General features: G+C 40.8%; 1 protein-coding gene across 3 annotated transcripts in view; it reads right to left on the reverse strand.

The window, feature by feature from the left end:
* The window catches only part of LOC125326132 (ankyrin-2-like), a 277,846-nt gene that overhangs the window by 216,313 nt on the left and 34,861 nt on the right, over positions 1 to 26,672 (reverse strand). Inside the window, exon 2 of one of the 3 annotated variants that reach the window (XM_048304014.1) lies at positions 18,328 to 18,386. The exons of the other annotated variants lie outside the window; for them this stretch is intronic. Within the exon in view, the coding sequence (XP_048159971.1) occupies positions 18,328 to 18,348 (21 nt within the window). The 5' untranslated portion in view covers positions 18,349 to 18,386. The remainder of the gene's footprint in view (positions 1 to 18,327; positions 18,387 to 26,672) is intronic. 3 annotated transcript variants of the gene reach the window in all.

A 26,672-nucleotide genomic window follows, 5' to 3' on the forward strand; every position in this document is an offset into this window, starting at 1 on the left:
GACTTCAGCTCAGCTACCACAGAAAAAAGAGCATCTGTTTTTCTTCTTGGCAAATATTGATCACAACTGAAACGTTCTCATATATTCAAGATGCACTTACACCTTTCAAAAATATAATTAAGGCCAAAAAAAAAAATCATACCTATGGCCACACCTTCAAAGAATTCTCAGAGATCTATGTCTAGCCTGACAGAACAGTAAATAAGACCAATGAATTCCAGCACCTTGAAAAATATTTCTCCTCAGAGGGTCCCTTCTGTGTATCCAGAGAGCAAATAGTATCTGGGTTTAGGACATTGCTCTTTGCTGTGTGCAAATCCTACCTGTGTAAAACATGACCAGGGAAACACTTCTGAATGCAAATAAAACGATGCACTGATCCACAATTTGCAATCACGTCAGGCCATGTGTTAAGAAAATGGGAAAAAATATACACACTCAAATTTATAATTGGTGTGTGTGTATGGAGGAGAAAAGACTAGCATTACTGCTGTGGTGAAACCAATTCTAACACATTAAAGTTTTGTATTTTTAGATCTTTTTAGAATATACTAATTCTGTGCAGACCTACTAACTGGACTGGCTGGCAGGCAGCTCTCAGCAACACCAAGATAACGTTTCTAAAATGTGCCAGGAGCCTTAATAGTGCAAAACATTATGAGTAAATTAATCCTTCTATCAAATGGCTGACAGTAACATAAAGGGTCAGGGTTTATACACACAAAGGACTCCTCTTGAAAAATGACTCAGCCATCTCCTGCACCCAACCAGAAACCACGAAAAATGAGGTCTACATTGCCCTCAAATAACCTGAATAAGATGATCTTGCTTACCCAGAAGGACTGGAGACACTACTGGAGGGTGGGGGGAGAAGAAAAAGCTTTATTAGAGGAAATTTTCTTTACTAAAGATATGCAAGCAAGCAAGCTCCTGATCACGAGGTTTACTCAGAAATTCATAAACCTCCAATAACATAATCCCTATTAAAAAAGTATAAAGATGTGGTTTGTTAATATAAGTATTTCATTAATCATGAATTAATTACAAATTAACATATATAAAATGTTCTGCACTTCTATAAGCTTCTGGTATCTTCAATTAAATAAATTCATGGAGATTACCATTCAACTCCAACAGTACTGCCTATTCATTATTAGAAAAGCAAGGGAAAGATGCCGTTCTTGGATGGCACCACTTCCTACCACAGTTGTTTAACGCACTGGCACTGGTCACATAAATGCAGGGAACTTCACTGGCTCTTGGGTTATCACACATTTACTACCAACTTCAACAGAGTGCAACTGGACCCCATATTGTTTGTGGAAAAGGCTCCATAGGACCATCATCTCACCGCATTCCTTCTGACTGAGTGATGGTGTAGAGAGAAAGGAATGGGAAGCCAACAACTTCCCAGAAAACAATGTTCCTGGCTTACAAAACTGAAGTTATCATGTCAGGAGCAACTCCAAAATCATTTGAAATTCAGTTGCTGGAATGAAGAGTCCAGCATTTTTCAATTCTAAAAGCTGAGACTGCTACGCAAGAACAGCAGTGGGTTAAGACAGGATACAAAGAGCAATAATACAATTAAGGATAAAATGTTTCCTTTTCAATTAAAGACTAGAACTGAATGGAACTTTAAAAGCAGAGATGTTGGGATTATAACCCCTGAAATTATGCATAGCTTAATGCCAGGCTCTGAATTGAGCTACTGCAGCCTCAAAGGGGCACTCCTCAGCTGGCTGGGGTTTAATGCAGCAAAGGGATTCCACAGGCATTAGTATCGATGAAGAGAGGAGGTAATAAAGCATTTGCTCTCTATGAGTAAAAAGGGTAATGGAATGATGCAGTTCCTTTCTTCCCCTGCCCTCAGCAGATCCTGCAGACTCATTATCAGTGCTTTGGACAGCTAGGAATCCATCTAGGGCTTGGAATGCTGTGCTGGAACATCCCACCCCTGTGGCTGAAGAGACAATCTACACAATAGCAAACACTGACTTACTTCAAACATAGGCTAACACTGGCCATTAGTTGTGGTATCTAAATCTCTGGAAAACATGCCAAATTCACAGCTATAGACACAGAATGACCACTGGGACACTATAAAAAGTTGAGCACTTGTACACAGGCCCATTACGCACAGGGTCTCCTAATGGATTTCTCTATCTGCCCAGAAGAGCATGCAGCATGATTTTCCACCCTGCCAGTCAACACAGGAGTCACATCTGTCAAACTAGGGAGCCATTTCCTTGACCTTGCCTCACACAGAATGAAGAGAGTGCTTGTACTAAAACATTAGGGAATAGGTTTGCACTCCAACAGCTGATGGCAGCTGAGTTGCTGTGGTCACTTTCCTGCTGACCATCTTCCATTCATTATCCATAGTGCACATGTCCCAAAGATACAGATGAATTAATTAGGAAGTTTACCATTTATCACTGCAACAAAGACATGCACTTAACTGAGAGGCACTGACCCTCACTTGAGGCAACATTATAAAGCTTGGGAAAAGATTCCAATACCTAGATACCACAGCAAATCTTAAATGATTCCAAAGTATAACTTACACCCTTTTCCTTTTATTTAAGGATATGGTATGGAGTTATCCCAGGGACCTTCAACTCCTACCATAATGTACTGGCAAGCAGGACAAACCTTGGTCAACCTTTCCCTACTCATTCTTCCTTACTTCGTTTTCTCCTATCTTGCCTCACTCATCCACACCCCATTCCTGTACCTTTTCCCTCCTCCATTTCTGGTGTTACTGTCTTTTCCGTGATTAATTCAATTCCCAGTTCCATGCTGCTAAGTCAAACAGGGCCCTAATGCATCTATCCACTGGTCACAGCTTGTTTTACCAAAAGATGACCGAAGAGAGCCTGTTCCTTCCTGTACTTGCAAATAGCTCCAGAAGAGTTAAGCACAGGACACAGCCTCAGCAGTAATAGCCCTTTGCCTCCTGACACAGCCATGACTTGATGAGGAACCCAGTGCACAGATGAGAGGACATGAGCTGCAGTTCAAACCCGTCCACTGCCAGAGCTCCCGACATCAGACACGCGCGGTCCTTGAAAGATTTCTTGCAGTACTGTTTACCGGCAGCAAGAGACATTCCACCACTCCCACTGAAGGAAAATGTTACCTCAATGTTCACTGAAATAAAACCTGAACAAATGGGGAAAGTTTGTTCCATTTTAGCACTAGCTTATCCAAAAACACCAAGCAAACATTTCCTTGTGCATATACAAGAGCTCCGTCCCTCACTTCACGAGGGCCTCAATTCAACCTAACAGGAAGCTATCCCTGACCAGTATCCCGGGGACATTTTCTATTCTGTTAGACAGACTAGAAGTTAACATTATTAGCCAAACTAACTAAGAAAAAAACCATCTCTTTCAAGCCACAGTGGAAAACCATCACCCAGTGGAAACCAGCCCAGGAAGTAACACATGTGACTGCTGCTGCCACAGTGCCCAGAGTAGAGAGTGCCCTGAAGGAAACCAGAGGGAAGATAGAGCTGCACACAGAGCTCCAGGCAGACTTTCCATGCAGATTAAATCTATTTGAACATCAACAGTGATTAATTTAATCTTAGCAGGCAGTTTGAACATCCTTCTTCAAATTTAACCCTGGGAATCTGAGAAAGAACTGGATTAAGACACTCAGTCTAAAGTTCCAGGAAAGCTCAGCCCCTGAACTTGCTAAATCCTCTGCTTGTCTACCTTTTCCTTCATTGCCTTCCTAAAGAGCCTCAGCAACTGTCACCCAACCTCATGCCTGTTTCTTTTAGATCCTGACTCTGCAGGGTTAAACATCAGGACAGTGAGCAGCCAGCTCCTCACTCCAGTTCCCACTACAAGCAACCATCTTGTTCTGCAGATCACAGGCACTTCTCTGGCAAAACAGACCATGCCCTCCTCTGACCTTTTGATTTTCTATGCACAAAAATGCAGCTGGGATCCAGCCTCTGTGAGATAAAAACAGAAAGAAAACATCCCCACCAGCTCCTCATGGGAACAAGACAGCAGAATCCAGTTCTGCGTATCTGTACAGCAAACACAATACAAAAGAAAGTCTCACATGTTGAGACAGACAAGTTACATACAAATTTTCTATACATCAGCTGGCACTCAGATTCCCAGAAGCAGAGCATCAAAAGCTCATCAGTACTTCTCCTACCTCTTCTACTTCCTAGACAGGAACTCCATCCCAAAATGGTTTGTAGAATTTCATTTGATATAGGTTTGGCTTTTTTCATAAGATGCAAAAAGATTATGTAATTTAAAATCCCCATTTGTTCATAAGAAAGTTTTCCAGAACCACTCAGAAACGCCCTGTGGAAGTGCCCAAGCAGGCAATCAAAGACAGGAGGCCTCAATCCAGTTTTCTGACAACTCAGATGAAACAATTTGACGTGAATGTGCCCATGGAAATCACCACAACACATTGAGCAGACAGTGATTAACAAGACACTTCTGTTCCTGTTGAACTGCATTGGCTTCGTTGAAACTTAGTTTATACACTAAAACCAAAAAGTAAGAGGACATTTTGGAGTTTCAGTCCATGGAAGCATTTGACACGTCCTGTAGCTCCAGACAGAGACCAAGTTGGATCCTGATATTTTCTTGCCTAAAAGTCAGACGTTACATCAGAAGCAAAGGTGACCCTCTGACTGTCATGCTCTGGTCTATTGAAATGCACCTCCACGAAGGAAGGTTTAATCTGCTCCAACAGAAAATGTCAAAGCTTGACTAAATGTCAAGATTTCATTACACTCTGAAACAATGTCCTGGAAAATAGCTGCAAGTCAGACCAATTTTTTAAATACATTTATTGATACTACACTGAAAAACAACAGAATTTTTCTAACGTTACTAAAACACAGATTTTGACCAAAATTGCAATGACACTTTGTGATCACCCAGTTAATTTACATTAGCCTCAATCTAATTTGCAATTCTTAAGCCTTAAGAAGACCATTTCAAATTACAGACCAGATGCTGATGAGGTTGTTGTCTAGTGAACTATAAATTAAAATAAAGCAATACAAGTTGACATCCAAGAAACACCAAACTTAAATTTACCAAGCAGGAAAGCAATGAAAACTAAAATAGGAACTCCTGAAAAAAAATGCTACTGCCATAGTTTGAAAGCTAATACAATAACCCCAGTAACTGAACATGGAATCACATAACTTGCGCAGAACAAATGTTATTTTGCACTATTTACAAACACAGGTAAAATATTATGCATTTGGGGACCTGCCCTTCTCCCCTCCATCACACACTTCCTGATAGCTGGTTGGACTTATTTCTACCACAACTCTGACTTTGAATTCTTTATCCTCATAAACTGCAGGTGCTGAGCAGGCAAAAGGAACCTGCTATTTGTAGCTTCTAAGTAAACCATGCCAAAAGAGGGGGAAAAGAAGAAACAAGTGTATAATGATACACCTGCTTCCTCCTGTGGATCTCAATCTGTGAAGTTTCAAGGCTGATTCTCCTCCTATCCAATTCTCCTGGCTAAAATTACCTGTGAGGAACACCATCAAGTTTCCTCTGTTCCCTCTGCATCCTGACTCTTACTAGAGACTTAATATGCCTTGCAGATATAATTTAAACTGCACAGTATTCCCAGCATTTTTAAAAGGACAGAGTTTTACTAGTGGTATCGCAAGGGAGCTGATATTTTCTATTTTTCTCTTCCTGAGCTCCTAATGGAACAGCAGGAGGTGAAGTCAGTGTTTGGGCCATAGAATAAATCATAAATGCCAAAAGGGTAAACATTCAGGGGAACATTTCCCAGAGACCACCAAGTAGAAATCTTCAGACCAAATCAATGCACTTTAAGTAATCAATTCTACCTCTACAATTGCTTCTATTCCTTATTAAAGTGTCCAAAGGCTAAAATTACTCTCAGATTCTGCAATTCACAATGCAATACACAAACATTGATGCTTCAGTTTGTGATTTGTGAGCTTTTAAGGTAATGGCAGTCAGACTGAGTTGCCCTGTGCCAGAGAAAAGGCTTACGTCTTCGTTTTCAAAACGATGAAAACTATCATTCATTTTGCTACAGAAGACATTTTCCTTGTCTTATCTAAACAGGGATTTGCATTCAGGAATCCAGAAGAGGAACTGACATTTCCTTTTGGCATGGCTTCCCTAAAATGCTGTAAAATCAAATGTCATCCCTAATGCAAGTTCCTGGGTGCAACGCATAACAGCATCGTGAGCACGCTGGGAAGATGGATGAGCAGAAGGTGGCAATAGAGCGCCAGAACAAAATCCATATGCACTTTATTCCTAATTAGATGCTCGCTCTCACCACAGCACACACCCTGCGTGCGGGTCATGCCTATGCACTGAAAACCCAGTGTGATAGAGGTGTGATTTCTTACAGCTGCATCACCCCTGGGTAAAAGCAAATGTAAAAAATCTATTTTTCTCCTATGGTAGGCAACAATTACAAGACTTCCATAAGCACTTCAGTGTGCTGCCTACACAGCTCCCTGCATCTATCAGAAAATTAGAGAAAACAGGGGGGGTTTGTGTAGTTATTAGAAATCTACGTACTTCCTCCAGCTGAAAAACCAAATTATCGGCACTCATCTTAAAGCTCAAGTGGAAAAGTGCCATTACACTTTAAACAATAATATTCCCCTTCATTTCTAAAAAATCATCTCTTGAGCACTGGTGAAAAGTGTATGGAAAACTTCCTCTTGCTCTTTCCAAGATTAAGAATACTTTGGTGTAACACTTCACCGTTAACCAGGTAACCACACAAATCTGGCTCATCTGAAGTTTGTAGTTAAACCTTCAAGTTTCAGTCAGAAAGTGCCATCTCATACAGGTTTGTAGAGACTTCTCAAATACGTAAGGATTATCTGAAATGCTCTTTTCCATTACAAGCATGGAGGAGGGATTGAGGAAGGCAGAGACCTCCCTCTTTCGGCCAAAGGGAGGCGAAGCAGGCACACGCTGCCTTTAGAAGAGATTTGAAGGCAAATAATACCAGGTTTATTCCCTCGCATTTATGATGGAGACACATAAAACAGGATAAAACAATGAGGGGGGGAAAACGTCACTGAGGTCTCACGTGCAGTATTTCCAAGTTGCCACATTTAACATAACAAGCAAAGACTAATCGTCGTGCACCACAGAAAGCAGTTTTTCCCAAGTTTGACGTGACATTATTATTATTTTGAAGCTCTGCACAGGTTTTCTGGTTTCAAACCTCTTGAAATAAAGATGTTTCTTAACATGAACACGGCAGTATAACAGATCTTTTCCTGCCCTGCTTTCCCCACTGGAGCCCAGCAGGCAGCAGTACCTGCCAAGATGCCGCTGCCCACAGCTGGACACCAGCCCCAGCCCTTCAGGGTTTGAAATGGCCCCCATCTGCCCCGATAAACCACACAAAATTAAACTTCACAGAACGATGCTAACTAACAATTATTTGGGTTTAAGAGCTAATGTTACAGGCACCTAAGAGCTGGAACCCAAGCAGTGTGTATCTAAGTCACACATTTACGTATTCCCCCTTGAACATACACAAGAGTTACTCCATGTCAACCAGCATCACTCAAGAGTAGGGTATGTGAAAGCAGCCCGATTAAAAAGGGGCAATGGTTGAACTTTCCACCTCAACAACAAACAGAGGAGAACCAAGAAGCACAACATGAGAGAAAGTCTCCCTGGCTCAATTAGCAGCACCCATGGCCAGGACTGGCAGGTCTCTGTCCCTGCCACCAATCACCTGAGCTGGAAGCCGATACACAGCAGGCAGACACGACTCTTCCTCCGTGTCTGTACAGTGATTAAAACGTGCTAAGTAACCTTTCCTGGCCACACTTCCAAAGGGCTGGGAGCGTTTCTCACCCCGTGCTGCCAGGTGGGGAGCTGGGCAAATACCAAGCTATAAATACAGCCACGGATTTGGTCACTGCTCACCCACCACTAAAAGGATCCCGGGAGCAAACTCATTGTTGGACACATCATTTTCTCTATCACTGCAAAAGATCAGGTTTTAAAACAACAACAAAATGAAGCAAATGGAAATAGTCAAGATATCTGACATCCTAAAAAGCCTTCCAGGCTTAAATACATGATCAAAAGTTATCCAGTGGCAAAGAGAACAAAATTGGAATTTCAAATGACTAAATTCCAGTGCATCATGTGGAGCTGCCACATGCACCTGAGAGCAATCTTTAAAGAAAGATTTCATCAACTGACCATGAAATCTCTCTCAGCAGCTCTAATTTCAGGTGTTTTTAGCATAGCAATTGTCTGATAATTGGAGTTAATTTAAGGACTTAAAAAAATAAATCACGGCATAATGATCCCCTCAGCAGCAAATAATAAAATTATTAGTGGACACTTCCTGAATGAAACAGTCTGGTTTGCTCAAATACTAATCACTTTTTATTACTAAGCAAAAAGAAGCAACTCAAGTGTAACACAGGAAACAAACTGTTAACTAAATATTGGATATTCTTTTAAAAAAATGTTAAAGGGTAAGCTACACAACAGAGCAATCAACACTTAAAATGTCTTAATTATCAGTGTTTGAAAATAACTTTGTTTCACGGCTGTCCCAGCTACAGCTTCCTGACTGGTTCACAGATAAAGAAAATTATTTCAAAGCTATTTCTTGCCCTGGCTTAGTGACAACATTACACAGTCCCCACTCTCCAGCAGGCTGGCAGGGGACCATCATTCCCATTTTACCTTCATTCCAGAACACTGGCCTTGGTGGGAGAAATGTTGCCCTTTGGTCCCGCATAAATAGTTTTGCTTCCCCTGGAAACCAGGATTTGGGCACACTGGGCTTTAAGTGCTTCTTATATGCTGTAACTACATTAATATGGGGCTTTAGACTAAGGGAAATGATAAGCAAGATATAGTTTCTTCTTTGCTGGTTGGCAAGAATAAAGTACATTAAACAGCACTAACTAATTAAGCTTTTTCATTTTGTTTAAAGAAAGGTATGAAAGACACTTGATTTTTTAAAAAAATTAACTCCTAAACTTTTTCTTAATTCTTTGTGTCCTATACCTCTTAGGAGGTTAAAACTCACTGACAGATAATGAAAACAGTCACACACTCAAAAATAAACTTAACAATACCCCCCAAACCTTGGAAAAACATGATCTTAAGATGCTTTCATCCCAAGGACATTAAAAAAACCCCTTAACTGATACATAATGTTTGGAGAGAGCAGCTCAGCTTTGAGAACATATCCCAAAGATTGATAGCATGAGTTTTAAAGGAATAGTAATAGAAAAATCACTGTGGTACGTAAATAAATATCTGGACCTGTATATTACTCAAAGGTACTATCACATATGACTCAAATTCAATTCCTGTTATTATACAGATGCCTTTTGGCAATATTTCATTTAATAGTAATATAATACCATGACGTGCCAAACTATTTAAACATCAATTCAGCTCTTTGCATCTTCATAATTCCACCCACTCGCCAATTAAAGTAGAAATTGTTTAAAGAACAGCAAAATATTTTCTTAAAAGACCCTGATTGAGGACCAGACAAACCAGAGTAAATTCTTACACCAACAGATGGTACTGCTGTGGTGCAGAGAGCCACACTTGAGGACTGTGCAGTGATTTACAGTATCGGGCATGTTGCTTCTTATTATGCCAAATTTAAAACCCTCCCAGTGCTTGGCACCTATCTCAGGCTGACACTCTCGGGCTATAAAAAACCTGTGTGTGGAGAACAGCTTATTTTAAGAAAATTCTCATCACCCTTTCACTGAAAGCCTGTAGAATATTCATGATTTGGAGCACAGCCTTAAAAATCTGGCTGCCATATCAGGGATTATTCGGCTTTTTGCTATCCCCAAGAGAATTGATCCAAAACTGAACAAGTCACAAGCCTCTAAAACCAGGCTTACACTGAATGTTATAGTACCTTAAAGCCCAGATGTGTCCTGGTGCTCCCAGGTGTACTGTGAGGAAGGAAGAAAGGTGGGATACACTGCTAAGCAGCCCTACCTAACCAGGGACCTACCCAAAGAGAATTGGTTTGACTCCATGGAATAAGGCCAAATCCCCCATTTTTGTGACATTTTCTAAATTCCTACACTTTAACAAAGTTACTTTAAAATCTGGAAGGTACCCAAAAAAAAAAAATCATTATCAATATTTGAAATGAAAGACAGGAACAATAGGTAATGCCAAAAATAAGAAAATCAAGTACATTAATTTCTTGTGTTATGAAATCAATACCGGCTTTTTTACAAAACTCCTGCATCACTCAGCACACAGAATGGGTGGAGCTTCCTACTTTATCTTCCCTTTTTAAACCCAGCTGTGACTACAGTTATTCATTTCCTGATGGCTTCCTTTGGAAAGCTAATATTTTATAAATAAAGCCATGCTTAGGAGAGCAAGAGAGCTGACAAGACAAACAGTCAAGCACTGCCAAGACCCAAATGCCTCATCATTTGGATAAGGATTGCTGTCTGGTACATGGTATTCTCTTTTTTAAGTGTTTTGGGTTTGTTCTTGACCATATGCCTGTATTCCGAATAATATTTCAACTGTACCAATAACCACCCATATTCTGTAATATTATTACTTCTCCCTTTAAACCTTGTATTTCTCCTCCCTGAACCTAAAAACACATCCTATATTCTAGGAGAGCAGACTTTGTGCGTCCTGGCCCAGCGGCCAGAACAGAGGTGGTGGCAGGAATTTCCCTGGGGGACGGAGTTAGCTCAAGGAGGGACAAGTTTGTGAAAGAAAAAACCACTGAGGGTTATTAAATCACAGAGACAATATCGAGCTCAGGAAGTCCTGAGCCACAAACAGCTGGAGGCCAGGAGATGTTTTAGGGGAAGTATCTGATATGCTTTCCCTGTTCCTACTCTTCTCCAAGAACCAGGCTATGGCTATTGTTGAGCATAAAACACTGAGAAAGAGACCTTGAAATGCAGCTTGTATGGATGACAAAAGTGGTTTGCATCTGAATGTCCAGACAAAGTCTATTTCATTTCAGGTTTCCAGCCTGAGGGACAAGGCAGGCAACAGTTCATTAATTAATGGCATATGTATGGTTTCAAGACTATCACTAAAGTAATTTTTAAAACATCACTTAACAAAATAGAAAGATTGAGAAAGAAGCGTTTTGTAATTTTTTGGCCATCTTAGAGTGCAACCTTCAGCCAGACAAACTGGTGCGGAGTCACGAGTGACAGCTCCCAGGTAACCATCCTAATGGGGAATATAAATAAACCCATCATGTGCTTTCATATCAACCATTTTCTTAACAAGAGGATCATTTCTTCTTCCCCCTCCCCTGCAAACACCCCCTGTGTTATGGCAGACAGTACTGGCCTTCCTCAGGAAGTCTCTTGTTCTGTTTCTGATACATTTTAGGACATCTGCCCAACCTTGAATATTACTTATGGAAGATCCTACATGAGTCTTTTGCTTCAGTATTTTTCCAATTCTTAAGCAACGTTCAGGTTTTCCAGCTGCTACTGCATTTTAAACTTTGGAAAACTAGTGAATCAGTCCATAAACCATGAACTGCTTTCCTTGACCAGTTACTAAATGTGGATCCCTGCAGCTCCTTCCACTGCATGTTCTCTCAAGTTCATCCCCAAGCAATTCCTCCAGTCAGAAGGTGAAGCTAAAGGCTCTCTGCAACTCCATAACCACCAACCTCAGCTTTACAGCATTCCAAAGGCCCTACTTAGTGGTTTGGATTTCAATCCACTGTTTGGATTTGCTTAAAAATCTCTTCTACAACAAACTGCAAACAGATTCTTTAAAGAGTCTGTACCACATTCCCATCTATAAAATGGCTGTTTGTATCTGAGTTCTAAGGAAAATAGCTAAATGTAGCAGAAAGTGTCTACCACTGGCAGTGTTTTATCCAAGGGCCTTGAGTTTTTAACTCTGCTACATCAGCTGACTCCCCTCAGAGAATTTATAGGTTCATTAACATTTGCTGATCTCAGATCATGAATATGTTTTTTTGTTTTATTTAACGTACGCTTACACGCTCTCCACCCACTCACATGCATATATACACACGCACGCACTCTGATATTTTCTTTCCATTAGAAATGTTAGGGAAGAATACTGATTGCACAACTTTGATACACACAGCTTCCTCCCTATCATTTTATGACCATTTTAGTTAATATAATTACCATTACAGCAGATCATAATTTGTTCTCATGGCTACAAATTCACGAGACAAACTGCTGTGAGGCTACAGTCTGAGCAAAACGAGCAGGCAGCAAAGCAGCCTAGCATTCTCCAGCTTCTTCAGCTAAAAGGCTCAAGTACATAAAGGAAATCAATATCACTTCCTCTACCTTTGGGTTCCCACCTCTGCAGTCATGCAGCCTCTGCACCAGAGATGTTACAAACATGGGTGGTGTCTACACCAGAGCAGGCTTACAGTGCTTTTAAAATATATGCAATACATATCAGCCCTTCTCTGCCTTCCCAGAGAAATTAGGAGAAGGGAGTACACATATGGTTTATCCGGACAGTTCATTAAAAGCTTTGCATTCCTAACCCAAGGTGTATGTTGGGGTCAAGACTTGGTTACCTCAGCTCATTCACTTTTAATAGAGTAAAAAATTTGGGGTATTATAATTTTTTAATTTTTGTGTCATGCCACTGTGGAACAGTCATGGGAAGCAAATGATTTATAAGAACAGATGTATTAACTACGTGCCACCGATACTTAAGGAAGAAAACCCCAGGCCTATCCATTACAGCAAAAAGAGTGAAGAGACTTGACCTGGTTTGTCTTCAACAGTGTCTACGCAAAACCATCTACCATTAACACTTGTATCCAACACAAATCTCACTTCCAACGGATTTCCCATTGACTCGTGAAATAGAGCCAATGAAACAATCTTCAGAGAGAGCAGAGCATGCATGAAACACTCAGATTGACACAAGATTAGATGTACATTTTTAAGTGGCACTTAAAGACTTAAGAGAGAAATTTCTGCCATATACAAACACACTTAGAAGTAGGCACAAGCTCAAAAGGATGACATTTGACACTCCCAAGCCTTCAGCGGTGTTTGAAACCCTGGCAAGTATGTGTGCCTTGGCCCATTTTCAACCTCTACCTGTGCCAGAAATAGCACTGGAACACGGATGGAGAAAAGCAAAGCAACAATATTCTGTATTTAAGCCTTATCTGAGATTGTCTGAAACATTAAAACCAGGAGAATATCTTCAAAAGTAGCTCTGCAAAGTGGCCAGGTCTATGTTTTCACCTCTTCTGGCACAATAAAGAAACTGCAAAAGCTGCATTAGAATGAAGTGTTTTCTGAACAAATGTTTATAAACAGAATGTAAGAAATTTGTCTGGCTGATAAAAACTACCCATTCTCTCACTGGGAAAACAATGTCCTTTTGTCTGCCATGCTTGTGGGTAAAAGAAAACAAATACAGTTTTGGCCAAAAGGATAATATAGATTTAAAAGAATTTGGCAGCCGACTTGTTGCTCTTTGCAGTCAATGCTTCACATGTCAGGTTTTACTTTTTGTCCGGAAAATAAGCTGTGGAAAAGCTCACGCCGATGTGAGACACGTCCTCAGGATTTAGACTTTGGGTTCTTTTTTAAAGAATGCAAAGTCACCTTGGGAGATCTTCCCCCTATTTGAAGTGGCTTCTTCCTTCTATTTTTATTCCCAGGGAAAAAGAAAAGGAAGACATCCAAATCAGAAGACAACAAGCCAGCAAAGGGCCACATACAATCTGCTTCTTAAACTGTGACTGCTTCAAGCAAGAGATGCTTTCCACACACATTTCCTTCCCAGCCACTAAAGTGGAAGCAGTTTTCAAGCATGGCTACACAATCTCTCAGAGCACGAATACTGAGTCGCCGTGCAGCATTCAGCCCTTGGCCAGCACATCCCGCCTCCCACTCCTTCTGGTAGCAGTCTAGCTACAGACTAGTGCTGGACATTGGAATTATCCTCCATGCCTTCGTGGCCCATTAGCTTCAATTTCTGGTGGAGCAGAGTCTGTCTTCAGTTGGATTTATCTCAGCTGCTAATTAGCCCAGCATCTGAAAGCATTCCATGTGAAAATCAATAGCAAACCTGAAATACTTCTAAGTCTTCATAGAGACTCTGGAATTTCTCCCATTTTGTACTCACAGACCTCAAGAAGACAAAAAGAAAATAACCACAACTTCTCCATGCTCGTTTTGGTTCCCATAAAAATGCTTTTTCTTGCTTTTTGCAGGACAGAGGAGAGAGATCATGACGGATTAAATTCATCATGAAAAAAATGAGCCCCCTACATACCCACAAAGAAATACACGGAGGCCAAAAGCAGTGCAAACTCACCACACACCATTCCACTCCTGTTTTGAAGGAACAGCCTAAAGTCAAAGGGTAATTTATTCATTATGCCCATTTAAATTTTCACGTCCCCTTAGGCTGCCAACAAAAACACCAGTTAATGTGAAATGCTATCCTGCTTTTTTTCAGATGTAGATATCTGTTCCTTAGAAAATCCAAACAGGCAGACAACAGCCACAACTTAAAATGATTATGTATCTAGAGACAATTTAAAGATATGTTTGTGCAAACAAGCATTTCAGACACTGATCTCAAAGAAGCAGTTTCACTTTTAATGTACACAAGAAATCCTGAAGTGCTGCATCCATTTTAAGCAGGAAAATATAAAAGGTGCAGACATAAGAGCCTTTCTGACAGTTCTAAAACTTCCATTGCTCACTAGGAAAAAAAAAAAAAAAAATCTTAATACAAGCACACACAGCCTCCAGTTACAGCCTTTTTTATTAATATGACGATGAAGTTATCTAAAGGAAAATGCCACTACCAGAGCGTGGGACAGAGTCAAATAGCCAAGAACTCAGAATCAGCTTGGATTAAACAACAACTCAGACTCAAGATTATTCGGTAAGCAAATCAGCTGCTCGAGGTCTGGAAAAAAAACTTTCCTTTCTTTGGATAACTTCTTTACCCACATCACCACTACTTGATGATGACGAATATGAAAATAAAATGATTTTTAAAAGCTTACTGGCATCAATATGAGCAGTATGCTGGCAAACTACAAAATTTGCCAGATGTTTCAAAAACCAAAAGGACACAGCAAACACAATCTAAATCATAAGACACAATAAAAGTCTCCCAGTAAGCAGATCTGTCAGAACTTGCCAGTCAGTTACTATTCACAGAGGTTCTCCATTACTGAAAAGACATGGGAAAGATTTTAAAAGACTCTGGCAAATCCTCTTGTGAAGTTGGCTGTTGAACCCCCCTACCAGTCGCCTCAGTTTTCCAAAGAAAAATTACTGCTTCTCTCAGCACTTTATCAGGTGTTGTAGGAATTGCCCCAGTTCAGGATCACCAGCAAGAAAAAAGGCAGCTGTTTACAGCCGAGCCAGAGACAAGAAAGGAAAGAATGGATGATGCCTGTCCTGCTGCCCAGCTCCATAGAAAGCTGGGAAGACCAGGTGCCAAAAACACGGTAAGTGTCTTTTATCAAAAGCTTGAAGAATAAAAGAGATGGCAGCATTTCCCTGCTGCCTAGCACAACACTGGCCACCTTGTTATGCACCAATGGCAAATAAACACATTTTCATCTAGGATATAAAACACAGATACACACACAAGAGGTTTGATTACCAAGTCCTTAGCATCTTGGGAAAAAAGAGAACACCTACCTCTGGGGAAATCCGTGTGAACGCAGTCCATGTTTCCACTGGTACCTCCATGATCACGCAGGCTAGAAACTGGTGATGTTAAAGGGCAAGGCAAAATTCCCACAGAACCTGAAAGCTTAGAGGATTTTCACCTCCTTTTGAGAATTCCTGACCTTAGCAGGTAGTTTAGCATTTACCTCAATGAACTGTGAGCATTACACTGAGATGGAAAAGTCCTTTAATTGAGAGATCGGACTTGCGCATATGGCTCAACGGACAAACACGTAATGTACCAAACAAAAATAGAGAAAGAAAAACATGAATCTATACTTCAACAATCAATATTGCTGGAGATGATGATGATGTAGCTCACAGAGCTATGCCTGGTTTACTGAGATGACCACTGAAAACTTGCCGGGGCATAATAATATTATTCCCAATAAAAAAATACAGGAATTTTCTATTCCTCAGCAGCAGAGTCTCTGCTGGCTTCTGATAGAAGGTACATAATTAAAGCAAAGGCATAACAACCCACTACTCCTTATCATTAAGACAGGACACGACATGTTTCCAAGAGAAAGCTTCTAGTTATGTTTCAGAGACCTTATGAGATGTCAAATGTAATAAACTAAATTGCCTGAAGCAAATCACTCTAATTCTATCTTTTTATACCATTATATCTGTTTCCCCACAATGTATCCTACTGTAGCCCATGGGACATAAATCTTACAGGACCAACTTGAATTCATTTTACACTTAGCAAATAGATGAGGCATTCAGTAAGCATTGCACCAGATCTCATATTGTTGCTTGCTATACAAAACTAGCAAACAAGTAATTAATGCTGATTTTATATAAATGTTATCGGCGTTATTGGTGCTCAGAACTCCACGTGCAGAAAGCAATGACTGTACTGTATTGTGGGTTCCTCCCTCATTCCCAAATTAGTGCAAGTTTTGCCTCCCCTTCATAACTGAAGGTTTTTTAACATCTAGCTCCTCAAATTGTTTAAAAATAAAAAAAAAAAAAAAAAAAAAAATTTAAAGTGGCCACAAGTAGCAACATTTTGTTTTAATGTTAGCCAAGAACTTTCTCTTTTCAAAGGCTGAAATGATGCTGTGGAATTCTCTGGGGAATTGAAAACACCTTTTAATTCCCACAAAGGCACTTATTCACTGATAGAACGCAGAACTCGTACACATAGATATGTTTCTGTTCACAAAGACCTGTGAGACAGTAAAACTACAGCAAGCTTCAGGAAAGAAACAAATTGATTTGTTTTCTTGCTTGGCTGCAACACATTTATACCTCATCTTTCAAAATACTTCATATTTAAAATGCAAATCAGAATAATTAAGTGCAACCGAAGTTTCAGTTGGACAGATTTGTTCTTAAACTGAAACATTCCCAAACTCAATTCACTACATCAGCTTCAGGTGAAGCTTTTGTTTCTCCATGACATTTCTCTGTCAGCAAAAATCCCAATGCAGAGAAAGGAAAATCAGGAGAAACAGCAGAGGAAGATAAAGTAGTGTAGCCAATAGTGCAAAATCTATAAACGGCAGAACCAGAATTCTTGAGCTGAAAATCTTGTCAGAGAATACTTAATTTTTGTGTCCAATATAGTCTGGGGTTTTTAACTCAAAATCAAGGGAAGGAAAGCAGATCGCAATCCATTAGACTCTATAATCCTTTCAGAAGTAGGAAATTCAGGGATAAACCTCAGTTCTGCCTCACTGAAATCAGAAATTGAGTCCATCTCCAGACACTTCCTAACCAATGGGTCTGTCTTCCTCTTTGCAACCTGCTGTCAAAAATATTGAGAAGTATAACTTGCACTCTAATGGAAATAATCAGGAAACGCTGACATTTCTGTAAGCCAGAATCTTCTTTCCTTAACCAGCCTTTGTGAAGATTCTTCCAAACAGCTTTGCATTACCATCCCTAATTGGTATTAACTGGAATTGCTCTCTGTAACCATCACTCTCCCATCAACCTACGCTCTCCCGTCTGTAAGGGATTTCACAGACGGCAACATGACAACAAACATTCTACAAAATTATAATCGATTATCAGGGAAGTAAAAAAATAATCAGTAGGAGAACTATTGCAAAAGAAGTATAGCTGGGGTTTTTTCAATGCTTCTGTGTGGGCGTCACCAGCAGAAGCTCCAGCATTTTGTTCACAGCGTATTTACAGACACTATTTCCCAATGCAGGATAAGGCCTCACATACCTCCATATCCATCTGGCTGGCAAGGAAGGAGCTGTTTAGGGATCAAATATGGGTTTAGCTTTCTCAGAGTTACTTAGTGGTATCATGTCTTTGAAATCAGATGCAATGCATCTATCACTTTATAATCAGCATGTAAAACAGACTTTCCAGTGATCGTCAGCGCAAAAAGAGATTTCAAGAATAAACTTAAGTATTTCATTCATCATCATCATCTTATTATTAGTACTTCTATAGCAAATAAAATTATTTCAGTCAACTAGCTAGACCCAGGTTCTTTAACTTCTCTGCCACTGTTAGGCAGTGCCAGGAGCAAAAGAAAAAAAAAAGAAAAGAGGAAAATATTCGTTAAATACATACTCAAAATAATTATTTGCACATTTCTTATCGGATCTAAATCAAAGTACCTTTTGCAACATGCTGGCCATTTAAATGTCAATTCTTCATGTCCCCTTCAGTTACTTACCTAAAAAAAAGAAAAAGGAAAAATACATGAGTTTTCCATGTTCTCAGACGTATCATGAACACATACCTTGCTCTCCACTGCTCCCCAGCAACTTTTCAGCAGTTATAACTTAGGTATGACAATTAGGATAATGGATTTTGTTTGTTATATTAATTTAGATGACATGTTCCCACTTTGCCTCAGCTAGGCTTTCAGTAATTGAATTTAAGATCTTTTTTCTTATTATTGCTTTTTTCCTCCATAGTAAATGATTTCTAAATATAAAGTACTTGATGCCCTCAATAACTTGATGTTCATATTCTGTGTATTTACTCTGGGAAAAGTCATAATTGCAGTCACAGTAACGGAAATATAAAACATTTGGCAAAAGAACCCCAACACGGTCTTCAGCAGACATTTATGCAACTTCTTAACAGCTACTGGCCAAACACATTTTGTTCAGAGAGAGCACAGGATAGCACACTCTCAACAGTGCTATACCCGAAACCGTAACAGAACCGCATCTTCCAGTTAGGAACAGCAAGGGCAGCACGTGCACAAGTGGCTCACCCTTCTCTTCCACAGAAACATGGGGTTTACACCACTATACACTGCATCTGTTCTCAGTAAAATCTTTCTGAACCTGAAAAACAGGCAGGTGTGTGCTCAGAACTTGCTAGAGGTTCTGTCCCTCCTTCTTACCCCCAAGCTCTTGCCTAGGAGCTGAGCACCCAGATGGAAAAACCTCTGGCTCAGCCTGGCAGCAGCCCACAGGTGCCCAACAGGACTGCGCAGGCTCAAGCATCCACACCCAAGTCTAGGGGATGGCACTGCCCTTCCCCATAACCCACACAGGAGGCTGGGCTGGGCTACAACCACACGTGTCAGTACCTGCCAATCTCAATTGAATCTCAGCTCCTGTTTCTCCTACCCACACATCAGCCAGCACTCTTCTACTCTTGTATGACTGAACTGCATTTATCATTATTGCCTTTATACTCAAGATAATTCTAGAAGTTTACAATACATCCTATAAATGGTATGACTGATTTAAATGGTCCTTAACTTCCAAAAATATATCCTGAGAAGAAAACCATTTCACATTTCAGCCATACCACCACCTTTGCCATATGCCAGTTTTTCAGATGTTTTATTAACCAATGCAAGTTGAAAATTACAAGAAACACAGGTGAAACCCCTAACAACGAAAAGCCTTTCATATTCAGTAAAGAACTCATCTGAATTACTTTAAACTCCTTATTTTCCAGCATTAAGCTTGCCCAAGCTTTCTGACAAATTTCAGATGGAAATATCACTTATTCCCATAATGTGCTCACACTGAACACAGTGTACAGGCTCCACATTCATTCTGCCTGCATGCAACTAACTTTATTTTAGACTGAATTTTAAATCCCTGGCACATTCAGACATCTCCTGCACAAGTTCTGCTGCTTCCACCTCCTGTCAGCCTACTCTGTGATGCCTCTGAATGAACCCTTTTTTTTTTTTAAGCTGGTAGGACTCTTATTATCATCCTCTTTCAAAGCGGCACATTTTGGTCCTCTAGTCCCCATGAATGCACATGTTTAGCCTTTTTCAAGGGCGATGTAACTTCCGGCTACAGTTCAGACTCCTCCAGGATATGAGCCCGTTTCAGAATACATAACACTATTGTGCTTTAGCGACAAGAGGTACTAAGCTGGGTTTAACATGTACTACTATAGATTTTTGTCCTTAAAATAACAACTCAAGGTATACTCGCCATCTGACTAGAATTATCTGATGAATCATGCTAGTTGTTACGTTTGGTTCATTTTCCTCCCTTTCCCTTTTAAGGGGAAGCATGATTTTCCTCAAGGCTAAAGAGAAAACAAATTGATTTTGTTGATCACAGGCACTCCCACGGCTAGTTTTCCTACAGTAGTTTGTAATGATTACCCACATACCCATCCCACAGGGAATTCTGAGTTATAATCAAAACTTGAGTGACTTTTTCCAGTGCCTGCTTTAGAATTTAAAAAGTTGGGAGGGTCCCCCACAACAAGTACATATTAAACTTCAAGTACTACGGTTAAAGCTTGTTTTCGAGGAAAAATACCTTTGGGCTTTGCCATTTGGCAAGTGTTACACTGATCCATTTGACCAAGGCTTATACCAGAAAAACCAAAATCGAGACAAGCGCCCCCTGGTGTTCAATAAGATCACCCAGCAGGAATGCACATCCGGCTGTCCTTTGCCCATTCTAGCTGGGATCACACCCTTCCACTCAACTGAGATGTACAATTCTCTTTTATCAGTGAAAACAACGACCAGACAGACTTCCAATGAGGTGACTCATTGGCATATAACAAATCCCATTCCATCTCTTCCACACAGCAGCCTTCATTTTGCACCACTGCAACCCAACTCATCTCAGGCTGTACTGTCTCAGGAACCATGAAGTAAAAGCTGTTCAGACTTCATTTGGCATCCCAACCAACTCCTTCCAGAAATACCCAGTAGCAGGTGCCATAACACCACCCTTATCCATGCAACCCTAAGCCACACCTTCCTCCAATTATAGAGGGGGACAAAGATGCAATAGTTACTGTCAATCAGGGAGCAAATCCGTCTAACATTTAAACATCAAGCTTCCCGTGAAATAGGATTAGCGCTAATGGATGAAGCTGTCTCTTGTCTGCCTAACAAAAGAAATGATCCTGCAAACCCTGGCCAGAATTGTATTAACCACCAATTACAGACATAAATATAGCTATGAGACTGAAATCATATTTTTCCTGCTGCTGGAGAGGACTTGAAATGAAAATAGTTCCATCCAAATCAATACACGGCCATCTGCTCTGCAAAACGCTGATAAATCTCCTTCCTTCAGGATCCATGTTCACCAAATTAGATTAAGAAGTTGCCTTACCTTCACAAGGCTCATTCCAAGAGTCAGCAGAGGCTGTTAAAGTTCTACTGTGATCCCTGATAAGTGCTTTGGCTCATCCTACATCCACCAAATAACTGTGTTCTCTGATTTTCATGCCAAGTTCTTGCATCTGCTTAGAGTGCTATGCAAGAAGCTAACACTGTGGTTTGGTTTTTAAAAGTCACTTCAAAAAGCCATTAACACAGAGCAAGCTGAAAGCCAAAACAACAGCCTACAAGACAACAGAGTCATTTTATTTAGAGACTGAATGGATGGTCCTTGGTGGAACTGTATGGGGGACTTGACTTATAGGCATCAGATGCATAAGAGTAGGGGTGCATTAGCTGAGAGAACCTTGCTTTGTATTTCCAAACAAAACCAGGGAGACTTAATTTAGCACAGCTCAGTTTTTAGACCATTTGTAGTGCTTCAAATCCGCACCTGGTTATCACTTCTAAAATAAAAAGTAAAGTATTAAACCCTACAGAGCAGCAAACGTTGAATATAAATCTTAATTTGTATCCTGAGACCATTATACGTTGCCTAAAACGTTAAATGAAATTAATGTATTTTTCTGCTCAAGCACTTTCAAACCAACTGCCCCTGTATCCTCCTCTTCAAGAGCTCCACAGTGAGCTTCTGATCTTCTGCAGCAAATGGTCTGGGCACGCTGGCCATGCACCGACTCCCTGGGGTCAAGGAGAAGGGAACAAAGCTGCCTTTGTGCCCATTCCTTGGACAGCAGTGAGAGCTCGGTCACAGGCGCAGTACCAGCAGAGACAGTGTGCCCAGTCATTGAAGCACTGACAGCACCGACCCCTTCACTGTGACTGGCTAAGTCCCAGGTCCATCTCAAGATTACCAGTTGCTCACGTCTAACTGGAGCTTTAACAATTCAGAGCCCAATTCTGCAAACTCTTTCCATCACTGCTATTTGTCAGACTAGCAACTCTGTCAAAACACTAACTTATTCTCTCTTCCTCCTAAGCCTAAGGACCACTAAAGGGATTTTAATAAGTTTCTAACAGTTTAAATCCACTGTGCTCTTACAGCTGTTCTGTGTTAACAGTAAATCCATGGTCTTGCAAACTCCAGTTAAATCTTGAGGGTGAGGTAGCAACTCAATATACTTTTTTATACATATACACACTACCTACATAAAGCTATAATGCAGCATTTTGTATTTGGCTTCATTTACTGTCATTACAGCAATCTCCTTAAAAGCACCAAAGTGCAAGACTAATATCGGGATCCAAGCTACCTCTGAAGTCAATCTAGGCATTAGCAGCAAAGTAATCTACTTAATCCTTTAGGGAAAGGGAGATAGCTAATAAGTAATGGAAATGAAGCCAAAGGAAGATCTCCACAAAGCTACCCCATCATGGAAGATAGGGCAGTAAAAACATGTAGTACTGAAAAACTGCATCTCCCTTCCTACCCTGCTGCAGTCCTGATCCCATGTTCTGGCTTTCAGACTGAGAGGGAAGCAGCAACTGGCACAAGGCCAGCTTCAGCACCTGGGCTGTCAGGTCAGAACACAAATCCCACACAGAGAGGATTCAGCAACAGGTAGTGCAACATAGTTTTTCTCTGCCTATAATACAGAGTGCAGAATTTGGCCTGTGATATTGAGCAAGGGAGAAAGGAGAGACAAAGAATTGAGGGGAAAATCAATTGATCTGACATTGTTCACTTCCCTGAGTAGGTTTAGAGACTACAGATATTCATTAATGGCCAGTAATTAGGTAACTGTCCTCCATAAATATACACTGCTGCTTCCACTGAGAGCATTTGAAACAACTCCTTACATGAATGACTGCTAATTCGATTCCCACTTGTTGATAAAGTAGTTTATAGTGCTTATGAATTTTGACACATTTTCTGAGACACATCACAGCTTCCTTGCTCTGTGACCCAACAAGATCATCTTACTGTTTCTGTCAGGACAGGTGTCCTCTGCTGACCGTGCTCACAGTATCGCAAGGGACTCCAAGGCCCGGGGTGACAGCACAGCTTACCGTGACATTCACCAGGTGCCAAGCCACTTCGGACGTCAATAGATGGTTTGGAAACTAAGCTGAAGGACGCGCAGTTGGAGCCCCAACTTGCAAGATGAAATTATCTCAGCAGTCATATCTCCTTGGCTTCCTTCCTATTTTTCATGCTACATGTTCAAGAGGCTTTAGCTAACGGTCTTTTACTTAATTAAAATTAATCTAATTTTTTTTTAAAAGGAAGCAGATCGTAAATGTGGCTTGGGGGGAAAAAAATTCAGCTTCATTACTGAGTCTTACTAGACTTGCAAGTTCCTGCCTGCCCTGTGACAAGAGATTTTGGGGGAGCAGAGAGGGATGGCACCTCACAAAGCAAAGGGGGTGATAGCAGAAATTACCTTTTTATTTCAATTACATGACTCCCCCAAAACTGGTAGCTCTAACAATTCCTGAACAGCTGTAACATAAAATAAACTGAATGGAAAGTCACAAAGCTGAGAAGGAATGCCAGCCATTAAAATATCCTTACTATATTAAGGACCAAAGAGGACTTGTAGTGCCCTTTAGCTGACAGGCCTAAGCATTTCGTTCGTCTTGCTGGTTACTGAACCATTAGCACGTTATAAAAATGTACCCCTGAGGATGGCTCCACACAACACAGTCTCAGGATTAAGCCACTTTCAACCTTTAGGTGAACGTTTCCCTGTTCAGTACAAAAAGCCTAACGAAGAAGAGTTCCCTTACGGTCTGGGGAGGTGTAAAGGGCGAGTGCCATAGTGGAGAAGCACAGATGACAATTATTATTGATTCGGCCTTGCAGAAGAAGCAGCGATCACTCCCCATGAGGCAGCCCGTCCTATTCCAAGGTGCAGCACTCTGCCTCCCTCCCAGGCTCTGACGCACGTGCGGCAGGAGCGAGCTCCCCCCTCCACAAGCCCCGCCGGCATCATTAGGTTCCCCACGCTTTCAGCAGCACTTACTGCATTAGCCTGCACATTATATGCCTGTGGGTCAGCACTGGCTCGCAGCCAGCCGGGCTGCACAAGGGAAGCAGTGGGCAGGGCTGCCTGGAAATGGCAAGGCAGACACGCCCACAGTGGTTAGCACCGCAAATCCCAGGCCTAGACATTGAAGCAAACTTCAGATTGATGGCCACAATTCAAGGACAGTGCTGCTCCCCCCTCCACCTTCCAGACATGAAATGTCTGAATTGGGAATGCAATGGAAAACAATACTTTCTGCGTGACTTGGTTTTAAAACAGAAACTTATATTAGAAATGGGACTCGACTTGTATTTAATTAAAAACTGATTCAATCACTAAGAGAAGAACAGCCCCAAAAGAAAATGCCAGCATGCACTGTACTAGGCACGGTACTTCCTGCATGACGGATAAAATGCCCATCGGTTTTGGTATTAAGCACAAATTGGGCAGAGTTTTGAGGCTGACCTATAATATTCCAGATTGAAGAGTCCAAAACAAGCTCCAATTCAAAAGCCACCTATTCCTACACAGTCATTTAAGAACAACAAAGAGCCAGTATATTATGCTCCTTTTTTCATCTATTCAAAGAAAACAAGGAAGAAAATGAAGAAAAACATACACTGAGAAATATTCCGATTTCTCCCAAACTTTCTCTACTTTTTTCAGTGGGGCAGGGGGAGTGGTAGAATTAAAACTCAGAGACCACAAGAAACTCAATAGCCAGGACCATGCCAAACACCCAGGTATCATTTTCAACCGCAGTTCACTCTCATATCTTAATTTTTGAAGCAGACCCACCACCCTGCAGCCAAACAGCTTTCTCCAAAGCTCCTCAAAACAGCTTTTCTTTTAAAGATACTTAATTTTTTTGCAACAAATTAAGTCAAAAGCTATACTTGTAAGCAAAACAGATTAAAACTTCAACATCTCCCATCTTGCAAACTATACAATATCACGTAATTTTGCAATTTCTAGGCTTTCCTGAGAGCAAAAGAGTCTTTTCCCATATCACCAATTGCTAACAGATGTTCTCCCCTGTGTTGTTAAACAAGTCTTGATAAAAACACACTCATGTCTTAATAGAACTGGATGTACCCTGAGTGGCTTTCCCATTTGATCTGCTCTGCGGCTCAGAGGCTTTTTTGTCCGCTTGTTGTATCACAATGTGTGTTTGGTCTCACAACAGTGACAGCTGACAACTGTTTTTCCTGTTTGCAAAAGCTTTACCGTTCAACTTGAACCAAAAGCATTTGTCATGTTGCATGGCAGTGAAGTAGATTTAATCAGATGAGGCCACTAGCGTTGTCAGTGCCAGGCTGAAAGAATTCCATAGAACAAAAGCTGGATTTATCTCTCTGGAAGTCTGTGCAGGGAGCAGCAGTGCATCTTTGTGAATGCACAAGGGGAAATCTCAAGAGGAGAAGAAAACGAACCCAAGAGAATATTCTCAGTGCAGTTAAGCCAAAAAATAACTTCTTAAGTTCTTGAGTGACCAGCCGGATGCTCCTGCCAGCCAAGAGCACTGCTGTCAGAACTTTGACAATGAAAGTGCATCTCCACGTCCCTCTTTCAAATGTCACTAATACAGAGGGTGATACCTTCTGTGCTCTACCCCTACACAATTTAACTTCCAGAATAATAAGCACCACCTAATATCTGGTCACATTCAGCAATCAACCTGCAAAAAATCATTTACAATAGATGACTGTTCCCAAACTGCAGTGACAATCCTCCAAAATATTCTTAGGACTTCAAATTCCTTACAAGTCATAACAAAGCGTGTACCTCTCCTAGCTAATGTCAGAGACCATGCTAAAAAAACCCCAACAAACAACAAACCATCAAAAGAAAGAAAGTCTTCATCACTTTACATAGCCACTAAGACAATATTTTATACTCTTTGTATTCTTTTGGATGATTGAGCTTTTCCAGAAGATTTACACACATAACTTAAGCTCAGACGGAAAAGAATGAAGCCATATATGCAAAATCTCAAATCAGAGGCTTGCAGCATTTCCAACCCCCAACAGTGAGTGAAAAAACAGCAGCTCCACCTTAGGAGCTTTGCTGATTTACATCAACCTAATACGGTCTTACAGTGAAGTCGTGCCTTGCAAAGAGGATGCTGGTGCAAGAGGACGGAGCCCCACAATTACAGTGACTTAGGAAGTCGTACTGGGGTTCTGACCTGCTAGAAACTGGGATGGAGAGGGAGGACTAGAAATACAACTCCTCGTAAAAATTAGATTGTGAGGCAAAACTTATAAAAACAAGGCACCTCGACGAGAGAATATCTTTTGTGAAGGTTACCTCATCCTCTCACGTGAAGATTCAAAGCTTTCCATCTGCACCAGAGGGAGAGCAGGAAACAAAATACTCTTAGTTACCAAGAGAATGGACCCTGGCAATGTTGTCTCGA

Source organism: Corvus hawaiiensis, chromosome 5 (assembly GCF_020740725.1).
Source record: "Corvus hawaiiensis isolate bCorHaw1 chromosome 5, bCorHaw1.pri.cur, whole genome shotgun sequence".
Taxonomy (NCBI): Eukaryota; Metazoa; Chordata; class Aves; order Passeriformes; family Corvidae; genus Corvus; species Corvus hawaiiensis.